This window comes from Tamandua tetradactyla, chromosome 5, assembly GCF_023851605.1.
Source record: "Tamandua tetradactyla isolate mTamTet1 chromosome 5, mTamTet1.pri, whole genome shotgun sequence".
NCBI classification, from domain to species: domain Eukaryota; kingdom Metazoa; phylum Chordata; class Mammalia; order Pilosa; family Myrmecophagidae; genus Tamandua; species Tamandua tetradactyla.
The window spans coordinates 101982936-102008354 of record NC_135331.1 but is presented as its reverse complement, the minus strand read 5'-3'; the positions used below and the strand labels follow the sequence as shown (position 1 = coordinate 102008354).

Here is a 25419-nt window from a genome sequence, read left to right as displayed (position 1 = left end):
GATGATAGAATTAGCAGACAAAAAGTTAAAACAGCTACATTAAAGTATTTAAATTAAAGAATGTGAAAATAAGGGGTGCACAGGTAATTCAGTGGTAGAATGCTGGCCTTTCATGCAAGAGACCCAGGTTTGATTCCCGAACCATGCACCCCCCCCAAAAAAAATTCTTGGGTGGTGCAGCAGTGGCTCAATGGCAGAATTCTTGCTGCCATGCCAGTGACCTGGGTCCAATTCTTGGAGCCTGTCCATGCCAAAAAAAAGAAAAAAGAAAACAGCGAGGAAAGTAGTAGAAGATATAAAAAGGAATCAAATGAAGTTTCTAGAGGTGAAAATACAATATTCACTGGATGGGATTCACAGCAGATTAGACTACAGACACTGTAGAAGAAAATATTAGTGAATCTAAGAAAAAAGAAATGGTAAATCCAACATCAGAAACTGAAACCAGAGTCTTTCTGTCTACTGCCATGATTAGTGACTAGATTTTTTCATCAGGGTGATTATCAGATTCCTGAAGAAAAGGCTTGAGTCTCCCAGTTCTCATGCTAGCCACAGCACAGAGGGATATGCTGGTCCTGCAACGTTTTGTCCTTCTTTAAAAAATACTTACTTTTTCAGGAAAACAAGATTCATTGGTATTCTATGATTTATATTTGTAAAAACATGTTTGCACGTGAAAAGCAATATATAAAAGCTAGAATAGGTGGCATGGTGGGATTACAGATGATTGCTATTTTGGTGGGGTAAGGGGCGGTACATGGGCTAGGAATCTAAATCGGGTCTCCCACATGGCAGGTGAGCATTCTACCACTAAACCCCCTGATTGCTGTTATTTTGAATATTCAAGAGTAGAGTTTATGCAAAGTATTCCCTGGGCAGTGCAACAGTAGTTTAGTGGCAGAATTCTCGCCTGCCATGCCAGAGAACCGGGTTCAATTCCCGGTGCCTGCCCATGCAAAAAAAAAAAAAAAAAGTATTCCCACTGAGCTTCAGGATTTGGTCCCCCAGCTAAACCCCAGTGGGTCAGGCTCTGGAACACTTATCCACTCTATCTGTATTTATATGGATGGTATCCAAAAGCCAGTTTTTTTATATGGACAAATATCTCTTTGTAGGTCAGGAATCATTTTGGGTGAATGAATGAGGCTCAGAATGGAGCTGAGCAGAAATGTAAGATCGAGGAATGATACTTCCCTCAAATACAGGAGTGCTCCATTGGCTTTCTCTCTGCCCCTTGAAACTCTGACCTTCCTCCCTTGCTGCAATCATTTGGGCATGTGTCCTTCTTTTCCAACAAACAATTAAGTTTGAGAAAGCAAGGACACTATTTTTTCCATGTAACCCTCCCATAGAGCAAACCCAGCACAATGCGTGGCACCTATTTATCATATCTGCTGGACACATGAACATCCCAGCTGCCAGATTCCACACACACTTGCCCTCCAAATATCTCTCCATAAAAAAAGATTAAAATAATTGATATTTTCACAAAGGAAGAATAATATAAAACACAGTGAAGGAACTCACGTGGGAATTTGTGGAAGAGGCTCAAGTGGAATAAACGTATCAAATTTCCTTTCATAAGGCACTCTGAAAAAAAGAGAATGCAGCCATAAAATTGGTGTGGCCTTTATAGCAAAGAGATCAATACATAATTGTGTTCAAGAAAATGGCTTACTTTCTGGTTTTAATTTTCCTATATGGACTTCAAAATAGTAAGGGTCATTATTTTTATTATTTTTTATCATTTTAGGAAGGAACACATGATTAGTTTTTTAAATAACATTTTAAATGTGATTAACCAACTTTTTTTCTTTACCAATCCTCCCTTTCTTCTCAATCACTTTGTTCTAAGGTTAGTTACAAGTTTAAGTCAACCCAAATTGGAGTCACTAACAATCTGATTTGGTATGAAAATTAAAAATTCATCAAATCTGTGATAATAGCAATAAGAACAAAATTAACAACCACTTCTATATTCTAGTCAAGATCCTGTGTATAATTTCAGTTATACACATGCATGCGTTCATTCATTCATTAATAGAAATGAATTTTTAAGGAGTTTTTCACCCAATCATGTCTACTGAGATCTATCCTCCTTTAAAAATTAATTTAGATATAGTGGTGAGAGATATAATCCCCTTAAAACTAACTAAATAACCCTAGTATTAAGATGTACTTACAATGAAAATTTCACTGGTGGAAGAGTTGATCCTGCTTTGTGGAAGCCTTTACTCTGTTCTGGGTACATGTATGGGTTATCCCCAGGAGTTAAATTTGGGATTCCATTCCTGGGATCGATATCTATGGAAGATGTTTGAAAATGAAATCATAAAAACAATTGAGGATGATCCACAGATTTGCTGTAAGTATTCACATGACAGTGGGAATAGGATAACACAGTGGTTTTTTTAATATAGTGGTTTTTTTTTAATTTTTTTTTTTTTTTTTTTTTTTTTTAAAGGAAAGACAGAGAGAAGGAAGGAAGGATAGAAGGAAGAAAGGGAAACATCTTTAAACATCTTCCCGTTTTATTGTATTCTGTTTCTCCGCTTTTGCTACACGGGCTGGGGCCGGGAATCGAACCGAGGTCCTCCGGCATAGCAGGCAAGCACCCTGCCCGCTGAGCCACCGCGGCCCGCCCTAATTTTTTTTATTAATCAAAAAAAAGAAAAGAAATTAACACAACATTTAGAAATCATTCCATTCTACACATGCACTCAGTAATTCTTAGTATCATCACATAGATGTATGATCATCATTTCTTAGTACATTTGCATCGATTTAGGAAAAGAACTAGCAAAACAGCAGAAAAAGATATAGAATGTTAATATAGAGAAGAGAATTAAAATAATAATACTAATAAAATATATATATATATAAAAAGGAAAAAGAAAAAAACAAAAACAAAAGATACAAACACACAAACAAACAAACAAAAAACCATATTTCAGGTGCAGCTTCATTCAGTGTTCCAACCTAGTTACATTACACTTAGGTATTATTGTGCTGTCCATTTTTGAGTTTTTGTATCTAGTCCTGTTGCACAGTCTGTATCCCTTCAGCTCCAATTACCCATTATCTTACCCTGTTTCTAACTCCTGCTGGTCTCTGTTACCAATGATACATTCCAAGCTGATTCTCGAATGTCGGTTCACATCAGTGGGACCATACAGTATTTGTCCTTTAGTTTTTGGCTAGACTCACTCAGCATAATGTTCTCTAGGTCCATCCATGTTATTACATGCTTCATAAGTTTAGTGTGTCTTAAAGCTGCATAATATTCCATTGTAGGTATACGCCACAGTTTTTTAGCCACTCATCTGTTGATGGACATTTTGGCTGTTTCCATCTCTTTGCAATTGTAGATAATGCTGCTATAAACACTGGTGTGCAAATGTCCGTCTGTGTCTTTGCCCTTAAGTCCTTTGAGTAGATACCTAGCAGTGGTATTGCTGGGTCGTAATCCATTCTGCCATTCTATGTCTTTTGATTGGGAAATTCAGTCCATTAACTTTTAGTGTTATTACTGTTAGGATAATATTTTCCTCTACCATTTTGGCTTTTGTATTATATATATCATATCTGATTTTCCTTCTTTCTACACTCTTCTCCATACCTCTCTCTTCTGTCTTTTCGGTTCTGACTCTAGTGCTCCCTTTAGTATTTCTTTCAGAGCTGGTCTCTTGGTCACAAATTCTCTCAGTGACTTTTTGTCTATAAATGTTTTAATTTCTCCTTCATTTTTGAAGGACAATTTTGCTGGATATAGGAGTCTTGGTTGGCAGTTTTTCTCTTTTAGTGATTTAAATATATCATCCCACTGTCTTCTAGCTTCCATGGTTTCTGCTGAGAAATCTACACATAGTCTTATTGGGTTTCCCTTGTATGTGACAGATTGTTTTTCTCTTGCTGCTTTCAAGAACCTCTCTTTCTCTTTGACCTCCGACATTCTAACTAGTAAATGTCTTGGAGAACGCCTATTTGGGTCTATTCTCTTTGGGGTGCGCTGCACTTCTTGGATCTGTATATTTAGGTCTTTCATAAGAGTTGGGAAATTTTCAGTGATAATTTCTTCCATTAGTTTTTCTCCTCCTTTTCCCTTCTCTTCTCCTTCTGGGACACCCACAACACGTATATTTGTGCGCTTCATATTGTCATTCAGTTCCCTGATTCCCTGCTCAAGTTTTTCCATTCTTTTCCCTATAGTTTCTGTTTCTTTTTGGAATTCAGTTGTTCCATCCTCCAGTTCACTAATTGTAGCTTCTGTCTCTTTAGATCTACCATTGTAGGTATCCATTGTTTTTTCCATTTTTTCTTCTTTGTCCTTCACTCCCACAAGTTCTGTGATTTGTTTTTTCAGATTTTCTATTTCTTCTTTTTGTTCAGCCCATGTCTTCTTCATGTCCTCCCTCAATTTATTGATTTGGTTTTTGAAGAGTTTTTCCATTTCTGTTCGTATATTCAGCATTAGTTGTCTCAGCTCCTGTATCTCATTTGAACTATTGGTTTGTTCCTTTGATTGGGCCATATCTTCAATTTTCCGAGCATCATCCATTATTTTCTGCTGGTGTCTGGGCATTTGATCAGACTTCCCTGGGTGTGGGACCCAGCTGGTTGAAAGGTTTTTCTGTGGAATCTCTGAGCTCTGTTTTTCTTTTCCTGCCCAGTAGGTGGCGCTCATGGCGGTCGTTTGTCTGCGGGGCAGTCGGCCCGGGAAACCGCGCGTGGAGGCGGGGGTCGCTGGCCGCGGCTTGGGGGAGTGCCGGTCCAAATTGCCCAGCTGGCCCGAGACGCCAAGCGTGACGGGAGGGCCCCGCTATCCAATGTTCCCAGTCAGACCGGGGAGCCACTTGCGTGGAGGGGACCCCAGTCGCCAGCCGCCCCAGCCGGGAAAACGTGCGCCCCTCGGGTATCTCACTGCAGTGGATTCTCCCTACCCGTTCAGCCGTTCCAGAATGGGGTACGCTGTCTTTTTGGTCTCTGTCGTGACTCCGGGAGCTGTTTCATATTGTTTCTGTTTCTTTAGTTGCTTTTCTGGAGGAGGAACTAAGACCCACGCGTCTTACTAAGCCGCCATCTTCTCCGGAAGTCCCTTAATATAGTGTTTTATTATGAGGTTTCATAAAGTTCGGTTTGTGCTTATCTTACCTTGAGGAGATGAAGAGAAAAGTGTGAATCTATGTTGGGGACATTTTTTTAAGAAGTGTTGTTATAACCTCACAAGAATAGGCTTAAGTTCGGATAGGATGTTTTGATTTAAAATCTAGAGTGAATCAGGTGCTCTGTGATCATTAGCGATATCTGATTTTAAAAATCTTTTCATTCTTGAAAACTCTAACCTTAAGACTTCTTGTCTAAACTTTGTATTAACTCTTCTGTATAGTAAAACAACATAATTACACCCATGAACTGAGTGCCTGCTGGATACTAGCTGCTAGGATTCAAAGCAAGGAGAATGGAGTGACCTTATCTTCTGAATCCCAAACCAGGACACTGACAAGTAAGGTCAGTGATGGCAAGAGGTAGTGTGAAGGCCTTAGACTTTGAAGTCAGTCATACCTGAATGCCAATCCAATTCTGCAATTTCTAATTCTGTGCCCTTGAGCAATTTATTTGTTAGCCTTAGTATCCTCATTTATAAACTATTTCAAATGTCTGTTTGCAGGGTTATCAAGAGTATTAAATATATTTTTTTCAACCTGGAAAGTACAATTGTCATGTAGCTAAGGCCTAATTCTCTCCCTTGGGAATCTTATCTAGTTGGGTAGACTAGATATGTATAAAAGAAGATAAATAATATTATAAGGCAGTGAATGCCATCCACTCCAGTACAGTGGTTCTAAAATTTTAGCATACCTGAAAATCATTTAAGGAGCTTCTTTTTTTCTTTTTTTAAAAATTATTTATTTTTTAATTTGTGTATTATATATTCACATACTATATAATCATCCAAAGTATATAATCAATGTTCACAATAGCATCATATAGTTGTACACTTATCATCACAATCAACTTTTTTTTCTTTTTTGTGAAAAATAAGATATATACAAAAAAGCAATATATTTCAAAGCACATCACAACAATTAGTTTGTAGAACAGATTTCAGAGTTTGGTATGGATTACAGTTCCACAGTTTCAGGTTTTTACTTCTAGCTACTCTAAGATACTGAAGACTAAAATAAACAACAATATAATGATTCAGCAATCATATTCATGTATTAAACACAACACTCTCTATATAACTCTACCATCAACTTTCATCTTTCTCCCACTTTCTAAGGGTTTTTGGCTATGCCCATTCTAATTGTTTCATGTTGGAAGGATCTGTCAATAATATTGGATAGGGGAATAGAACTAGTTGATGTTCTGGAGAGGCTGGCCCCTCTGCATTCCAGGACCTATCTAGTCCAGGGACCCATCTGGAGGTTGTAGATTTCTGGAAAGTTACCCTAGTGCATGGAACCTTTGTAGAATCTCATACAATGCCCTAGGTATTCTTTTGTACTGGTAGGAATGGTTATGGTTGGGGTTTGGCAAGTTATGGTATGTCTAACTGAGATTTGCATAAGAGTGACCTCCAGAGTAGCCTCTCAACTCCATTTGAAGTCTCTCAGCCACTGATATCTTATTTGTTACACTTCTTTTCCCCCTTTTGGTCAGCATTGTTGATCCCATGGTGCCAGGGCCAGACTCATCCCTGGGAGTCATCTCCCATGCTGTCAGGGAAACTTTCACACCTGGATGTCTTGTCCCACATAGTGGGGAGAGCAATGATTTCGCCTGTAGAGTTGGGTTTAGAGAGAGACCACATCTGAGCAACAAAACAGGTCCTCCAGAAGTAACTCTTAGGCATATCTATAGGTAGGTTAAGCTTATCTGATACATACATAAGCTTTACAAGATCAAGCCTCAAGATCAAGGGCTTGGCCTATTGATTTGGGTGCCCCTGATGTTTGACACAGTATCAGGTGTTCCCTGGTGGTAAAGTTTAATAGTTCCATATTTTTTCTCCCATCCCTCAAGGGACTTTGCCAATACTTTTTGATTATCTGCTTAATATACTCTGGAATTTATTGAAGTATTACTTTAAGCTATACAGAATTAAAGGACCTCATTCTCATTTTGGGCTGTACTTAGAGAGCTTTTTGAAAATGCTTAGTCCCAACCCAAGATATTCTGTTTCAGAAGGTCTGGGCTGGGATCAGGAACAAGCATTTTGTACAAACGCTCAAGTTGATTATGATGCAGATGGTCTGAGGACAACACTTAGAAATGTACCATTTTAAATCTCACAAGATAATGTCACCAAATAGAAAAAGAACGAATAACTTGGATGTAAGTATAAGATGTTACTTTTTGGAAAAAATCTAATGAGCACTTCTCAGATGACATGCTTGCTTAAGCTATAAGGGTTAATGTGGGGGTTGTTATGATTTCTAAATGTTCCATAAAAAGCAGATAGTAGTCCAAAGTGCTGAACACTCTGTATCAATAACTGATAGATACATAGCATATGAAAAGATGCTTACCATCTTAGTCATTAGAGAAATGTGAATCAAAGCTTCAATGAGATACCATTCCATACACACAAAGATGTCTATTATTTTAAAAACAGATAAAAGAAGATGTGAGAAATTGGGATGCAGGTGCATTGTTGGTAAGAGAGTGAAAAGGTACAACTGCTTGGCAATCTTCAAATTATTAAACATAAAATTCTCATTCACTTTTTTTTTCTTTTTTCTTTTTTTATTAATTAAAGAATAAAAAGAAATTAATACAACATTTAGAAATCATTCCATTCTACATATGCAATCAGTAATTCTTGACATCATAACATAGATGCATGATCATCATTTCTTAGTACATTTGTATCGATTTAGGAAAAGAACTAGCAAAACAACAGAAAAAGATATGGAATGTTAATATAGAGAAAAAAATGAAGATAATAATAATAGTAAAAAAAAGAAAAGGAAAAAGAAAAAAAAGACAAACAAACAGACAGACAAAAAAGAAACCTATAGCTCAGATGCAGCTTCATTCAGTGTTTTAACATGATTACTTTACAATTAGGTATTATTGTGCTGTCCATTTTTGAGTTTTTGTATCTAGTCCTGTTGCACAGTCTGTATCCCTTCAGCTCCAATTACCCATTATCTTACCCTGTTTCTAACTCCTGCTGGACTCTGATACCAATGACATATTCCAAGTTTATTCTCGAATGTCCGTTCACATCAGTGGGACCATACAGTATTTGTCCTTTAGTTTTTGGCTGGACTCACTCAGCATAGTGTTCTCTAGGTCCATCCATGTTATTACATGCTTCATAAGTTTATCTTGTCTTAAAGCTGCATAATATTCCATCGTATGTATATACCACGGTTTGTTTAGCCACTCATCTGTTGATGGACATTTTGGCTGTTTCCATCTCTTTGCAATTGTAAATAACGCTGCTATAAACATTGGTGTGCAAATGTCCGTTTGTGTCTTTGCCCTAAAGTCCTTTGAGTAGATACCCAGCAATGGTATTGCTGGGTCGTATGGCAATTCTATATTCAGCTTTTTGAGGAACCGCCAAACTGCCTTCCACAGTGGTTGCACCATTTGACATTCCCACCAACAGTGGATAAGTGTGCCTCTTTCTCCGCATCCTCTCCAGCACTTGTCATTTTCTGTTTTGTTGATAATGGCCATTCTGGTGGGTGTGAGATGATATCTCATTGTGGTTTTGATTTGCATTTCTCTAATGGCCAGGGACATTGAGCATCTCTTCATGTGCCTTTTGGCCATTTGTATTTCCTCTTTTGAGAGGTGTCTGTTCAAGTCTTTTTCATATTTTGTAATTGGGTTGGCTGTCTTTTTGTTGTTGAGTTGAACAATCTCTTTATAAATTCTGGATACTAGACCTTTATCTGATATGTCGTTTCCAAATATTATCTCCCATTGTGTAGGCTGTCTTTCTACTTTCTTGATGAAGTTCTTTGATGCACAAAAGTGTTTAATTTTGAGGAGCTCCCATTTATTTATTTCCTTCTTCAGTGCTCTTGCTTTAGGTTTAAGGTCCATAAAACCGCCTCCAATTGTAAGTTTCATAAGATATCTCCCTACATTTTCCTCTAACTGTTTTATGGTCTTAGACCTAATGTTTAGATCTTTGATCCATTTTGAGTTAACTTTTGTATAGGGTGTGAGATACGGGTCTTCTTTCATTCTTTTGCATATGGATATCCAGTTCTCTAGGCACCATTTATTGAAGAGACTGTTCTGTCCCAGGTGAGTTGGCTTGACTGCCTTATCAAAGATCAAATGTCCATAGATGAGAGGGTCTATATCTGAGCACTCTATTCGATTCCATTGGTCGATACATCTATCTTTATGCCAATACCATGCTGTTTTGACCACTGTGGCTTCATAATATGCCTTAAAGTCCGGCAGCGCGAACCTCCAGCTTCGTTTTTTTTCCTCAAGATGTTTTCAGCAATTTGGGGCTCCCTGCCCTTCCAGATAAATTTGCTTATTGGTTTTTCTATTTCTGAAAAATGAGTTCTTGGGATTTTGATTGGTATTGCATTGAATCTGTAGATCAATTTAGGTAGGATTGACATCTTAACTATATTTAGTCTTCCAATCCATGAACACGGTATGCCCTTCCATCTATTTAGGTCTTCTGTGATTTCTTTTAGCAGTTTTTTGTAGTTTTCTTTATATAGGTTTTTTGTCTCCTTGGTTAAATTTCTTCCTAGGTATTTTATTCTTTTAGTTGCGATTGTAAATGGGATTCGTTTCTTGATTTCCCCCTCAGCTTGTTCATTACTAGTGTATAGAAATGCTACAGATTTTTGAATGTTGATCTTGTAACCTGCTACTTTGCTGTACTCATTTATTAGCTCTAGTTCTTTTGTTGTGGATTTTTCCGGGTTTTCGACGTATAGTATCATATCGTCTGCAAACAGTGATAGTTTTACTTCTTCCTTTCCAATTTTGATGCCTTGTATTTCTTTTTCTTGTCTAATTGCTCTGGCTAGAACCTCCAACACAATGTTGAATAATAGTGGTGATAATGGACATCCTTGTCTTGTTCCTGATCTTAGGGGGAAAGTTTTCAATTTTTCCCCATTGAGGATGATATTAGCTGTGGGTTTTTCATATATTCCCTCTATCATTTTAAGGAAGTTCCCTTGTATTCCTATCTTTTGAAGTATTTTCAACAGGAAAGGATGTTGAATCTTGTCAAATTCCTTCTCTTCATCAATTGAGATGATCATGTGATTTTTCTGCTTTATTTTGTTGATATGGTGTATTACATTGATTGATTTTCTTATGTTGAACCATCCTTGCATACCTGGGATGAATCCTACTTGGTCATGATGTATAATTCTTTTAATGTGTTGTTGGATACGATTTGCTAGAATTTTATTGAGGATTTTTGCATCTATATTCATTAGAGAGATTGGTCTGTAGTTTTCTTTTTTTGTAATATCTTTGCCTGGTTTTGGTATGAGGGTGATGTTGGCTTCATAGAATGAATTAGGTAGTTTTCCCTCCACTTTGATTTTTTTGAAGAGTTTGAGGAGAGTTGGTACTAATTCTTTCTGGAATGTTTGATAGAATTCACATGTGAAGCCGTCTGGTCCTGGACTTTTCTTTTTGGGAAGCTTTTGAATGACTGATTCTATTTCTTTACTTGTGATTGGTTTGTTGAGGTCATCTATTTCTTCTTGAGTCAAAGTTGGTTGTTCATGTCTTTCCAGGAACCCGTCCATTTCATCTAAATTGTTGTATTTATTAGCATAAAGTTATTCATAGTATCCTGTTCTTACCTCCTTTATTTCTGTGAGGTTAGTAGTTATGTCTCCTCTTCCATTTCTGATCTTATTTATTTGCATCCTCTCTCTTCTTCTTTTTGTCAATCTTGCTAAGGGCCCATCAATCTTATTGATTTTCTCACAGAACCAACTTCTGGTCTTATTGATTTTCTCTATTGTTTTCATGTTTTCAATTTCATTTATTTCTGCTCTAATCTTTGTTATTTCTTTCCTTTTGCTTGCTTTGGGGTTAGTTTGCTGTTCTTTCTCCAGTTCTTCCAAGTGGACAATTAATTCCTGAATTTTTGCCTTTTCTTCTTTTCTGATATAGGCATTTAGGGCAATAAATTTCCCTCTTAGCACTGCCTTTGCTGCGTCCCATAGGTTTTGATATGTTGTGTTTTCGTTTTCATTCGCCTCGAGGTATTTACTAATTTCTCTTGCAATTTCTTCTTTGACCCACTCGTTGTTTAAGAGTGTGTTGTTGAGCCTCCACGTATTTGTGAATTTTCTGGCACTCCGCCTATTATTGATTTCCAACTTCATTCCTTTATGATCCGAGAAAGTGTTGTGTATGATTTCAATCTTTTTAAATTTGTTAAGACTTGCTTTGTGACCCAGCATATGGTCTATCTTTGAGAATGATCCATGAGCACTTGAGAAAAAGGTGTATCCTGCTGTTGTGGGATGTAATGTCCTATAAATGTCTGTTAAGTCTAGCTCATTTATAGTAATATTCAGATTCTCTATTTCTTTATTGATCCTCTGTCTAGATGTTCTGTCCATTGATGAGAGTGGTGAATTGAAGTCTCCAACTATTATGGTATATGTGTCTATTTCCCTTTTCAGTGTTTGCAGTGTATTCCTCACGTATTTAGGGGCATTCCGGTTCGGTGCATAAATATTTATGATTGTTATGTCTTCTTGTTTAATTGTTGCTTTTATTAGTAGATAGTGTCCTTCTTTGTCTCTTTTAACTGTTTTACATTTGAAGTCCAATTTGTTGGATATTAGTATAGCTACTCCTGCTCTTTTCTGGTTGTTATTTGCATGAAATATCTTTTCCCAACCTTTCACTTTCAACCTGTGTTTATCTTTGGGTCTAAGATGTGTTTCCTGTAGACAGCATATAGAAGGATCCTGTTTTTTAATCCATTCTGCCAATCTATGTCTTTTGATTGGGGAATTCAGTCCATTAACATTTAGTGTTATTACTGTTTGGATAATATTTTCCTCTACCATTTTGCCTTTTGTATTATGTACATCATATCTGATTTTCCTCCTTTTTACACTCTTCTCCATACCTCTCTCTTCTGTCTTTTCGTATCTGACTCTAGTGCTCCCTTTAGTATTTCTTTCAGAGCTGGTCTCTTGGTCACAAATTCTCTCAGTGACTTTTTGTCTGAGAATGTTTTAATTTCTCCCTCATTTTTGAAGGACAATTTGCTGGATATAGAAGTCTTGGTTGGCAGTTTTTCAATTTTAGTAATTTAAATATATCATCCCACTGTCTTTAGCTTCTTGGTTTCTGCTGAGAAATCTACACATAGACTTATTGGGTTTCCCTTGTATGTGATGGATTGTTTTTCTCTTGCTGCTTTCAAGATCCTCTCTTTCTCTTTGACCTCTGACAATCTAACTAGTAAGTGTCTTGGAGAACGCCTATTTGGGTCTATTCTCTTTGGGGTGCACTGTACTTCTTGGATCTGTAATTTTAGGTCTTTCATAAGAGTTGGGAAATTTTCAGTGATAATTTCTTCCATTAGTTTTTCTCCTCCTTTTCCCTTCTCTTCTCCTTCTGGGACACCCACAACACGTATATTTGTGCACTTCATATTGTCCTTCAGTTCCCTGATCCCCTGTTCAAATGTTTCCATTCTTTTCTCTATAGTTTCTGTTTCTTTTTGGAATTCAGATGTTCCATCCTCCAGTTCACTAATTCTATCTTCTGTCTCTTTAAATCTACCATTGTAGGTATCCATTGTTTTTTCCAAATTTTCTACTTTATCCTTCACTTCCATAAGTTCTGTGATTTGCTTTTTCAGTTTTTCTATTTCTTCTTTTTGTTCAGCCCATGTCTTCTTCATGTCCTCCCTCAATTTATCGATTTCGTTTTTGAAGAGGGTTTCCATTTCTGTTCGTATATTCAGCATTAGTTGTCTCAGCTCCTGTATCTCATTTGAACTATTGGTTTGTTCCTTTGACTGGGCTATATTTTCAATTTTCTGAGCGTGATCCGTTATCTTCTGCTGGCGTCTGGGCATTTAGTCAGATTTCCCTGGGTGTTGGACCCAACAGGTTGAAAGATTTGTCTGTGAAATCTCTGGGTTCTGTTTTTCTTACCCTGCCCAGTAGGTGGCGCTTGTGGCACACGTTTGTCTGCGGGTCCCACCAGTAAAAGGTGCTGTGGGTCCTTAAACTTTGGAAAACTCTCGCCGTGGGGGAGGTTCGCCAGCCGAAGCGGCTTGGAGGAGTGCCAATCCGAATCTCCCAGCCGGCCCGGGGATCCGAATGCAGGGAGGGTCGCCGGCTGCCGCAGCCCGGGAGAGCGCCCATCCAAATCTCCCAGCCGGGCCCCAGTGCCAAGCGTGGCGGGAGGGCGCCATCCGCCGTGGCCCGGGGGAGTGCACCGTTCCCAGCCGCACCGGGAAGCCACGTGTTTGGAAGGGACCCCGGTCACCGTTCTCCGCGGCCTAGGGATCTTCGATTCAATTCTCCCAGCTGGTCCGGGGGGCCGCGCGTGGGGAGGGCGCTAGCCGCCGCGGCTTGAGGGGACCGCCTGTCCAATTCTCCCAGCCGGCCGGGGAAGGAGGGAGGGAGGAACTCCGGCCACCTGCCACCCCAGCCCGGGGAAGCCCGCGCCCCTCGGCGATCTCACCAGAGCGGTTTCTCCCAGCCAGTCAGCCGTTCCTGAATGGGGTACGCTGTCTTCTTGATTTCTGTCGTGGCTCCGGGAGCTGTTCTGTATCATTTCTACTCCCCTAGTCTCTGATTCACTTTTGATATGATGTACTTGCAGCTGGCTCAGTTCTGGCTAGCATGACATGGGTGGAAGGAAGTCTCCTAAGGAGCATGTGAGAAATATTTTCCTTCCTTATAAAAGGAAACAACAAGAGATTTCCTTTTCTTTGTTTCTTGAATACAGATATGATTCTTGGAACTGCAACCATCATCTCATAACCATGAGATGACAAACATAAAGACAAACATATCCAACACTACTAAGAAAAATGGCACAGAGAAACAAAATGAGCCTATACTCTCAGTGATATTACTTGGCAACCAGCCCATCAAAGCCACCTAGTTTTCAATACTTGTTAAGTACACAATAACTATCCTATGGTTTAAGCCTCCACTTGTTTGTTTTTTTCTTACTTGCAGCCCAGAGCATTTCTAAGTAACATACAGCTAAATTTAGTACCTTCTGGGTTATTCTCAGTCATTTCAGATTTAGACCAGTTAGAGAAATCCTTCCCCTTCCACCCCATGGCTGCATCTCAGTTAGGATTAGAGATAAGAGTTGTGGTATAATGGGCTTACATGGCATCAAGGCTTTGTGTCCTGGGTCACTGTCTGCAGACTACACTAGTCCCTGCCATTCATCTCATCTCTGTTAGTCTCTGAGAGTGAGCATATATTTCTGCTGGTGTATTACTTAGGGTTCTCTAGAGAAACAGAATCAACAGGGAACACTCGCAAATATAAAATTTACAAAAGTGTCTCAAGTGACCATGGGAAATCAGAATCCAAAATCCACAGGGCAGGCTATGAAGCCAATTCTATGGAGGATCTGGATAAACTCCACTTCGCCAGCCAGAGCAGGAAGAGGAGCCGTCTCTTCTGAATCCTCTTTAAAAGGCTTCCAGAGATTAGATTAAGCATCACTTATTGTAGAAGACACTCCCCTTGGCTGATTACAAATGAAATCAGCTGTGGATGCAGCTGACGTGATCATGATGTGATTCTATGAAATGTCCTCAAGCAACAGACAGGGCAGCACTCGCCCAACCAGACAAACAGATATCATTACTTGGCCAAGTTTACACATGAACCTAACCATGACAGTCCACACCTTGTCAATTTGACAGCTGTACATATCACCTTAACTTCTACATTAAAACACACATTTTTTCTTTCACCTAACAATACTCAACTGTCCTGCATATAACTGGAAACACAAATCTCTCCAGAATAGGGCTCAAGTCTCTGTGTAATATTCATTCTCGAATTTGATATCTTACAACTTAAATAGTATAACATGAACAAAACAGCATTACAGTCCTACAGCATTACGGTTTCTGTAACTGATCACATGGTCAAAGTTCATATTTATCACTACCTTCTTCCACTACCCATTCCATGTACCCTTTACCCTCAGCAAGCACTTCAGCTGGCTGTGGTTCTTTGCCTGGTGGGGTGACCCAAACCTTCATTCCTGGAGTTTCAGAGCCATTGGAAGTCCTGCCTGGATTGGGTTGTTGCAGTTTTCCATTGATTTTAATCACAGGGCATGGTAGTACTAAAAGACACCCTAGGGGATCTCCTATATTCCAAGAAAACTCTTCTTTACCTCCATTGTGTAGTTGCAGTCCTATTTCCCCCTGATAGTCAGGGTCAGTCGCCCCAGCCAATAATGTAACCCCCTTCTTGGCTTGTTGATCCAGGGACATGAGTAGCCCAAAGTGACCAGGTAGCAATCTTAGATTCCAGTTCAATGGAATCATTGTTGTTTCTCCTGGTGGAAGCATTCCCCCTTTTGGAACTGAAACCTGTAGACCAGCAGAGCTCAGGGTCGCAGGGACAGGAAGCAAAAATTTTCCTAGTGGATTACTAGGAGTAATAGTGAGTGGGGCTACTCCCATTTCCACCCCTTGGTTCCTGGACCCATGGATCCTGGCTATGGGAAAAACAGCACCATACAGTGGACCCTGATTCAGAGCACATACAGCTTCCTGGAGAACATTACCCAGCCCTTCAAGGTATTGCCACCTAGTTGGCCCATAATTGAGTTTTCAAAAGGCCATTCCACTGTTCTATCAATCCAGCTGCTTCTGGATGATGGGGAACATGGTAAGACCAGAGAATTCCATGAGCATGTACCCATTCTCACACTTCATTTGCTGTGAAGTGTGTTCCTTGATCCGAAGCAATGCTGTATAGAATACCATGACAATGGATAAGGCATTCTGTAAGCCCATGGATGGTAGTTTTGGCGGAAACATTGCATTCAGGGAAAGAAAACCCATATCCAGAGTATGTGTCTATTCCTGTTAGAACAAATCACTGCCCCTTCCATGAAGGGAGTGGTCCAATGTTATCAACCTGCCACCATGTAGCTGGCTGGACACCTCAGGGAATGGTGCCATATCGGGGGCTGAGTGTGGGTCTCTGCTGCTGGCAGATTGGGCACTCAGCAGTGGCTGTAGCCAAGTCAGTCTTGGTGAGTAGAGGTCTATGTTGCTGAGCCCATGCATAACCCCCATCCCTGCCACCATGACCACTTTGTTCATGAGCCCATTGGGCAATGACAGGAGTTGCTGGGGAAAGAGGCTGACTGGTATCCACAGGACGGGTCATCTTATCCACTTGATTATTAAAACCTTCCTCTGCTGAAGTCACCCTCTGGTGTGCATTCACATGGGACACAAATATCTTCATGTTTTTAGCCCACTCAGAAAGGTCTATCCACATACTTCTTCCCCAGACCTCTTTGTCACCAATTTTCCAATTATGGTCTTTCCAAGTCCCTGACCATCCAGCCAAACCATTAGCAGCAACCCATGAGTCAGTATACAAATGCACCTCTGGCCAGTTCTCCTTCCAAGCAAAATGAACAACCAGGTGTACTGCTCGAAGTTCTGCCTACTGGGAGGATTTGCCCTCACCATTGTCCTTCAAGGACACCCCAGAAAGGGGTTGTAGTGATGCAGCTGTCCACTTTCGGGTGGTACCTGCATATAGTGCTGAACCATCTGTAAACCAGGCCCAAGTTTTCTCTTCCTCAGTCAATTCACTGTAAGGAATTCCCCAAGAGGCCATAGCTCTGGTCTGGGAAAGAGAAGGCAATATGGCAGGAGTGGACACCATGGGCATTTGGGCCACTTCTTCATGTAACTTATTTGTGCCTCCAGGATCTGCTCTGGCCCTTTCTCATATATACCATTTCCACTTTACAATAGAGTGCTGCTGTGCACGTCCAACTTTATGGTTTGGGTCAGACAATACCCAGCTTATGATAGGCAACTCAGGTCTCATGGTAACTTGGTGAAGCATTCAGTCTCTACTAAGGCCCAGTAGCAGGCCAAAAGCTGTTTCTCAAAAGGAGAGTAGTTATCTGCAGCAGATGGTAAGGCTTTGCTCCAAAATCCTAAGGGTCTGCATTGTGGAATCACAGCCTGTGGCCTGCCAAAGGCTCCAAAAGCATCTCTATCTGCCACTGACACTTCCAGCACCATTGGATCTGCTGGATCATACGGCCCAAGTGGCAGAGCAGCTTGTACAGCAGCCTGGACCTGTTGCAGAGCCTCCTCTTGTTCAGGTCCCCACTCAAAATTAGCAGCTTTTCTGATCACTCGATAAATGGGCCAGAGTAGCACACCCAAATGAGGAACATGTTGTCGCCAAAATCCCAAAGAGACTAACTAGGTGTTGTGCGTCTTTTTTGGTCATAGAAAGGGCCAGATGCAGCAACTTATCTTTCACCTTAGAAGAGATATCTCGACATGCCCCACACCACTGGACACCTAGAAATTTCACTAAGGTGGAAAGCCCCTATATTTTTGTTTGATTTATCGCCCATATTCTGACATGCAAATGCCTTACCAGTAGGTCTAGAGTAGCTGCTATTTCTTGCTCACTAGATCCAATCAACATTATATCATCAATATAATGGACCAGTGTGATATCTTGTGGGAGGCAGAAACGATCAAGATCTCTGCGAACAAAATTATGGCATAGGGTTGGAGAGATGATATACCCCTGAGGTAGGACAGTGAAAGTATATTGCTGACCTTGCCAGCTGAAAGCAAACTGTTTCTGGTGGTCCTTACTAACTGCTATTGAGAAAAAAGCATTTGCCAGATCAACAGTTGCATACCAGGTACCAGGGGATGTATTGATTTGCTCGAGCAATGATACCACATCTGGAACAGCAGCTGCAACTGGAGTTACCACCTGGTTGAGCTTATGATAATCCACTGTCTTCCTCCAAGACCCATCTGTTTTCTGCATAGGCCAAATAGGAGAGTTGAATGGGGATGTGGTGGGAATTACCACCCCTGCATCATTCAAGTCCTTAAGAGTGGCAGTAATCTCTGCAATCCCTCCAGGAATCTAGTATTGTTTCTGATTTACTATTTTGCTCTGTAGGGGCAGTTCTAGTGGCTTCCACTGGGCCTTTCCCACCATAATAGCCCTCATTGCATGAGTTAGAGGGCCAATCTGGGGATTCTGCCAGTTGCTCAGTATGTCTATTCCAATCATACATTCTGGAACTGGGGAAATAACTACAGAATGAGTCCGGAGGCCCACTGGACCCACTGTGAGACGGACCTGAGCTAAAACTCCCTTGATCACCTGGCGTCCATAAGCTCCCACTCTGACTGGTGGACCAGAGTGATGCTTTGGGTCCCCAGGAATTAATGTCACTTCTGAACCAGTGTCTAATAATCCCCCAAATATCTGATCATTTCCTTTTCCCCAATGCACAGTTACCCTGGTAAAAGGCCGTCGGTCTCCTTGGGGAAGGTTTGGAGGAAGATTAACAGTATAAATTTGTGGCAGTATAACAGGGCTGTCCCCCAAAGGGACCGGGCCTCCCCTTCATTCAAGGGGCTCAGGGTCTGTAAACTGTCTCAAGTCTGGAAATTGATTAAGGAGCCATGATTTGTGTTTTTGTAATTCAGGTTAGACTTCTGTTCACTCGACCTAGAACTCTTGTTTATACAGCTTGAACAAGAATTTAGTAGACTGCCCTTCTATTGTATTTCTAGGCACCCCATGAATTACTAGCCAATGCCACAAATCTTGGCGAGTCATATAATTTTGACTCCTGCTTTGAGTTTGCTGTCTATTATAATAGCCACATCTATCCTGTCTTTGGCGATTAAGTGCTGCCACCTGGCTTCTGCCAACTCAGGATCTGGTCATCTCCCTTGTGTTTAAGGATTCCAGCTAAGTGACAGCAGTTCCTACAGTAATATGTGATATACACAGAAGTGCAACTACAGAGCTTTTCAGGGATGATGGCGCTAGTCTCACAAATTTATTTCTCACTGTTCTGGTAAAACGTGCATCCTCCGGAAATTCCTGGGGTGTAAGAGCAGGCTTTGCATGATAAATCCACTCTAACATTCCAATCTCTCTAAGCCTCTGGATCCCCTAATCTACATTACACCAGGGCAGTTCTGGTATTTCAACCTCAGGTAATGTCGGCCACATTTTGATCCAATGTTTCAACCAACCATCCAGACAAACTGTTAATACCTTTTCTAACCCCTTATGCAGAATCTCTGCTTAGTGGGCCCATATCAATAAATTCAGCCTGATCCAGCCTTATATTCCTCCCACCATTATCCCACACCCTTAAAATCCATTGCCACACATATTCCCCTGATTTCTGTCTATATAAATTGGAAAACTCACACTGTTCTTTTGGTGTATAATGTTCATCCTCATGTGTGATACTTTGTACTTTAGGGGCCTGTTGGGATTTTAGCCTAGTTATAAGTCTGGAAGAAATGAGGGGTTGTTCTAGTTTGCTAGCTGCCAGAATGCAATATACCAGAAACAGAATGGCTTTTAAAAAGAGGAATTTAATAAGTTGCTAGTTTACAGTTCTAAGGTCGAGAAAATGTCCCAATTAAAGCAAGTCTATAGAAATGTCCAATCAAAGGCATCCATCCAGGGAAAGATACCTTGGTTCAAGAAGGCCAGTGAAGTTCAGGGTTTCTGTCTCAACTGAGAAAGCACACGGATAACACAGTCAGGGCTTCTCTCTCAGCTGAAAGGGCACATGGCAAAAACGGCATCATCTGCTAGCTTTCTCTCCTGGCATCCTGTTTCATGAAGCTCCCCGGGAGGCATTTTCCTTCTTCACCTCCAAAGGTCGCTGGCTGATGGAGTCTGCTCCGTGGTGCTACAGCATTCTCTGCTCTCTCTGCATCTCCTTTCTCCAAAATGTTTCCTCTTTTATAGGACTCCAATAAACCAATTAAGACCCACCCAAATGGGTGGAGACATGTCATCACCTAATCCAATTTAACAATCACCCTTGACTAAATCACATCATTCAAGGAGATGATCTGATTACAGTTTCAAATATACAGTATTGAATAGGGATTATTCTACCTTTATGAAATGGAATTTTGATTAAAACATGGCCTTTCTAGGGGGAATACATCCTTTCAAACCAGCACAGGGGTGGTGGGGATGGATCATGAAAACAATTAGAAATATCTTCCAAGCCATTTGCTTCAAGGCATTCATTTGCAGTTTCATCTGGTGAAACAGGATTAATCACTCTAGGGTTAATCCCTTCAAGAGGAGGTTGGGTGGCCAACTCCTGAAGGCAGGCTGGAGGTAGGGCAACTGTGTCCTCAGGGCAGACTATTACAGGGTTATCTAGAGAAAATTCAGCATGACCTAGGGTTTCAACCTCACCCCCGACATCATTATCAATCCGTATGTCACCATCCCATTTTTCAGGGTCCGACTCCTTTCCAATCAATGCCCTCACTTTAACGGCAGACACCAAGCAACATTGAGATTTCAGTTTATGTTGTAAAGTTGCTACTCTAACAGTAAGATTCTGAGTCTGATTTTCAGAAATCTCAAGTCTATGCCTACAGTAAATAAGGTTTTCCTTCAGGATACTCATAGAAACTTCTACGTCTGTCAGACGGTGCTTAAGCGTCTCATTTGAAGCCTTAAGCCCATTCCTATCACTCCTTAATGTATTCAGTGTATCTAACAACAACCAGTCAACATCTCTATACCTCTTATTTCCATAAAACTCCGTAAAGGTGTCAAAAACATTATCTCCCAGAGCCTAGCTTCGTACAAGGGAAGCATTAGGAGAATCAAATGGTGATATTTTGACTATCTCTTTTGCCAACTCACTCCACGGATTGGGAGTGTCATTCTGATTATGGGAATCAGAGTCCTTAGTGCCTTTGAGTCCAGTTAGAATAGAAAACCATTTATAAAAACCCATTTTTAAGATTCTGTTTCTTAAGAACCACTCCTGGTACCAAGTTGTATTAGTTAGGGTTCTCTAGAGAAACAGAATCTACAGGGAACACTCGCAAATATAAAATTTATAAAAGTGTCTCACGTGACCATGGGAATCCAAAATCCACAGGGCAGGCTGTGAAGCCAACAATTCCGATGGAGGGTCTGGATGAACTCCACAGGAGAGGCTCACCAGCCGAAGCACGAAGAGAGCCCGCCTCTTCTGAATCCTCCTTAAAAGGCTTCCAGTGATTAGATTAAGCATCACTTATTGCAGAAGACACTCCCCTTAGCTGATTACAAATGGAATCAGCTGTGGATGCAGCTGATGTGGTCATGATTTAATTCTATGAAATGTCTTCATTGCAACAGACAGGCCAGCACTTGTCCACCCAGACAAACAGATACCGTCACTTGGCCAAATTGACACATGAACCTAACCATGACAGTTGGTGTCTGCTAAAATATGTCATCCAGCCCAGTGCTCAGGATGCCATCCTTCTCCATAGTGCATCAGGTAAAACAAGTTTATTCTCATCTGATCTCTGACTTGGTGGTTTATGGTGCACAGCACATACAGTATGATGTGCTATGAGACATATGCAATCCTTGCTTGCTCTCTCTCCTTCTCATTCTTTCTCTTCCTAGGACACAGAAATGCAGCTGTTGTTCTACATCCCTTGGGGAGAGTAGGACCCTGTGCCTGGCCTTCTGCCTGCATACCACCCACAGCTATCACTATTCTTCTGCACAGAGTCATTCTAGATGTCATTCCTCTCTCACACTTGAGGTCTTCCCCAACCACAATTGGAGGCTGAAGCCCTAGCTACACTCGCATTCTATCACCCACAAGATTTTTATTTCAGGAGTTGAGCAAGGTACAGAATTCCCCCAAGACCCCCATATCAGTGATTCTTCTTCCAGCTCATCTAATCTGGCTTTTCAGCCATTCTCTATCCAAACAGAGCTTTGTTTTTCAAAACTATTTTTTTCAGTGATGAGTTTGAAAATCCATTTTAAAGCTCAAAAGATAAGACCTATCTATGTTTTTCTTTTTGTATTCTTACTATAGCAATCTTATTTGTTCCTGAAGCAATGGCTGCCTCCTGCACAGGTGTTTTTGAAGAAGAGTGGTCTATATATGGTCTGTTGGTTCTCCTAAGCTCTTCAGGGTCTTTCAGTAAATTTCCTATAAATTGAGGCAGAGAGCTCACCAAGTTACAAACCAAGGAGGACACATGTGCATGAGTACACATACACACACATATATATATCAAGCTTTTTACAAGCTTGAACTTATGAAATAACTTCAGGCTAAGATTTATGGAATGCTTTCCTCATGGAAAATGTAAAATACAATTTAAATGCACATGACAAGCAGCATCTATTCAGAATATAAATTATTTTCGTCGGACTTCAATGAGGGCTTCTATTAATATGAATCCAAGAGAACTAATCCAATGACTTAAATGTCACATTAGCATTTTATGAAATTCAGAGAAAAATAAAAAAATATGGATCAGCATATGTTGTGCGTTCTTTGCCAAAAAGTACAGCCTGCCAACAGTTCCCTTCAGTTTACTGTCTTTCAGGATATATTAGGATGACAAGGTGACCCCATGGGGCTGCCCCCAGCGTGACTCAGGGGAATGCTGGGCCTGCAGAATTACCACTGAAGTATGTTTTCAGGCAGTTCACAGTCAAGGACCAGGAGGAAAACATTACCGTATTTCTTTCTTCCCAAACATTTGTCCACCGTCCTCTCTGTTACAGACCTCCTGTTGCCAAGGAAAACCCCATTAAAGAAGCACTGCTTTCCAACATGGTAGGTGTGGACGTTACTGCTAAACCTCGGGTAAAACGTCCATTCAGGTCGCTGTCCATCTTCTGCAAGACATCAGAAATACTCCCATTTGTACTGCAACCGGCCTCATAGCAACTGATAGATGATATATCCAGTGCAACTGGATAACAAAAAGTTGTAAAATCTCCCCAGGAATTGAACAACCTTTATCAATGTGTATAATTCCTTGGTCCTACATCAGGGACCATGTTAACCTCCATAGGACTAGGCAAAAAGGTTGTAATCAGGGAAGTTAGGGGGAAAGCTACCTCAGAGGCCTCTGTTTTTCTTTTTTTATCTTTTCACTGTTCCTCCAAAATTAAAAACAGTTTTATGGCTCTGAGTCATGTATGGGCTGGGAAGCTCAGAAATAGTTGTGTAAGCACCTACGGTCCTTCACTCTGATAATTGTGCAGGATGAATAAGAAATGCCTATCACCCAGGTAATGGCTAGGCCAACCATGGTCTCTTAATTGGATGGAACATGATGTTGACAGTAACACTGGCACTTGCACGAGGGTAACACAGGGAAATGTATACATGCAATAATATAGAAGTAAAAGTAATGTGGCATTATTGCATGTATACATTTCCCTGAGTATACAGCTGAGAGTGCTCAGTAGCTCTGTATACTCATTTGTACTTCTCCTGTAAACTTGTTACAGATGATTTTAAACAATAAAAGATTCCTTAACAGTCTAGGGCTGTTTGAAAAAACATTTGGGCCCTGTGGTAGCCAATAAAGAAGATGAACTTTGAAGGAAGGCAAGTTTGAGTCCCAATTCCACTGCTCTACTTCCTGGCTGTGTGTACTCATATGGTTAACTGAACCTCTCCAGACCTCCTTTCCTTCTCTGTAAAATGGGTAGATGTATGTTATCCATATAGATCTATATGAATTGACACATAAAGAGGTCCATGATCCATTTACAGTTGCGTGAAAATAGTTCCTATAATATAACCATATATTGCATGAACATATATGTATATATGTACCTGTGCATATATAAATACACATACATACATATATATTTCAAAATTCTGGAAGAATATATGTAAAACTCTCCCAAATATGGGGTAGAATAAGAATGTTGTTGGAAAGACTACAGGAGAGGGGCTTCTTATACTTTATTTTATAAATTTTTATTTTAATATTTTGTTAGAGTACTTTAATATATAAAAAGGCATTTTACTTGCAGAAAACATATGACAGCTCCCCAGCAGAGTTGTTGTGAGAATTAGAGACGTAACGCGTCCAATGCCTAGCGCTACCACTTCCTAGTTCTTCAGCAAATCATCCCCAACAGCTTGGTAGACTTTGGAAAAGACCCTGTGGACGGAGGTGTGCGAAGGTACAGCTTGTGACTCACTCACTTGTCTGCAGCCTAAGCAGGCTGAACTCCTCAAGAGATTTGTCCTTTTGAGCTCCAGGCAATGGAGTTTCAGAGGCGTGATCAGAAGGCGAGGAAGAGGATCTCTGATCCAAATCTGCAGCAGTGCTGGGTAGAAAACCGAAGGATTAGATTCTTCTACATCTTAAATTGGTTGTTGGAACCTAATCACATCTCCTACACTAGAATTACCCACAGTTATGAGAACTGGGCCTACTCTTCCATAAATTTTGTGAGCATATAATTTATTTTTATTCACAATTTAAGAGAGTGAAACATATCTAAAAGGTGCATGTTGAATAAGACCCTGAACAAAATAAAAAATCAATAAGCATAAAGAGAAGGGGAAAAAATAATTTAAAAAACAAATATAGACTGAAATGGTTACAATAACTGAACATTATGTTTTGCACTGAACTTCCTGCCAGATAAAAAAGGCCCCAACTCATGTGCGTGTCAGCAGAAAAGGCGATCACTTCCGGCTTAAGTGGCTTTGCATTTGATAAATGGCCTTGGACAAAGCTTTTGGGTATAGTTATCCACAATCAAGGCACAGGATCTTTTCTCATAATATTGCATTACTCTTACATTTGAATAGTTTCAAAGCAACTCTATATGATATATCTCATTTGCTCCCCACTAACAATGCTGTGATGTAGGTAGGACTGTTATAATCATTTGAAAAGGAAAAGGACTCTCAGAGAAGTTGACTTCCTACGACAAAACACAGCTAGATAGAGTTAGAGCTAGCTTTGCAGCCAAATCTCCTAAATCTGGACTTATGTTGCTTAACTCTTAAAGAACCCTGGTTCAAGAACTCACTAACACTGTATAAATTGATCTCCAGTTTTACGTAAACATACATTTACTAATATCCTTGAACTTTTGTGGCTTATAGATAGAGCAAAAATACATAATTTAGTGTCCCCAATTCAGAACATATGATAAATTTTAAAACTGGAGTGAAATATGTCTCTCCTAAATATGAAAAGGAAAAGGCTTTACTGAGAAAACTGTATAGAAAAGATTGAGAGGATAAAAAAAGTTTTCTGAAGAACTTTTGAAGTATCCACCTACTTTGCTTATTCACCAGATGCTTATTTGCTTGGGGGCAGGCACTACTCTAGACATTGGGGATCCCAATAATGAC

General features: G+C 40.3%; 1 protein-coding gene across 6 annotated transcripts in view; it reads right to left on the bottom strand.

The window, feature by feature from the left end:
- The window catches only part of SPATS1 (spermatogenesis associated serine rich 1), a 44867-nt gene that overhangs the window by 4960 nt on the left and 14488 nt on the right, over positions 1 to 25419 (bottom strand). For all 6 annotated transcript variants that reach the window (XM_077161952.1, XM_077161947.1, XM_077161953.1 and 3 more), the window contains 4 exons: positions 24253 to 24377; positions 22761 to 22922; positions 2184 to 2304; positions 1528 to 1590 (listed from right to left, as the gene is read on the bottom strand). In XM_077161952.1, the coding sequence (XP_077018067.1) occupies positions 1528 to 1590; positions 2184 to 2304; positions 22761 to 22922; positions 24253 to 24377 (471 nt within the window). The remainder of the gene's footprint in view (positions 1 to 1527; positions 1591 to 2183; positions 2305 to 22760; positions 22923 to 24252; positions 24378 to 25419) is intronic.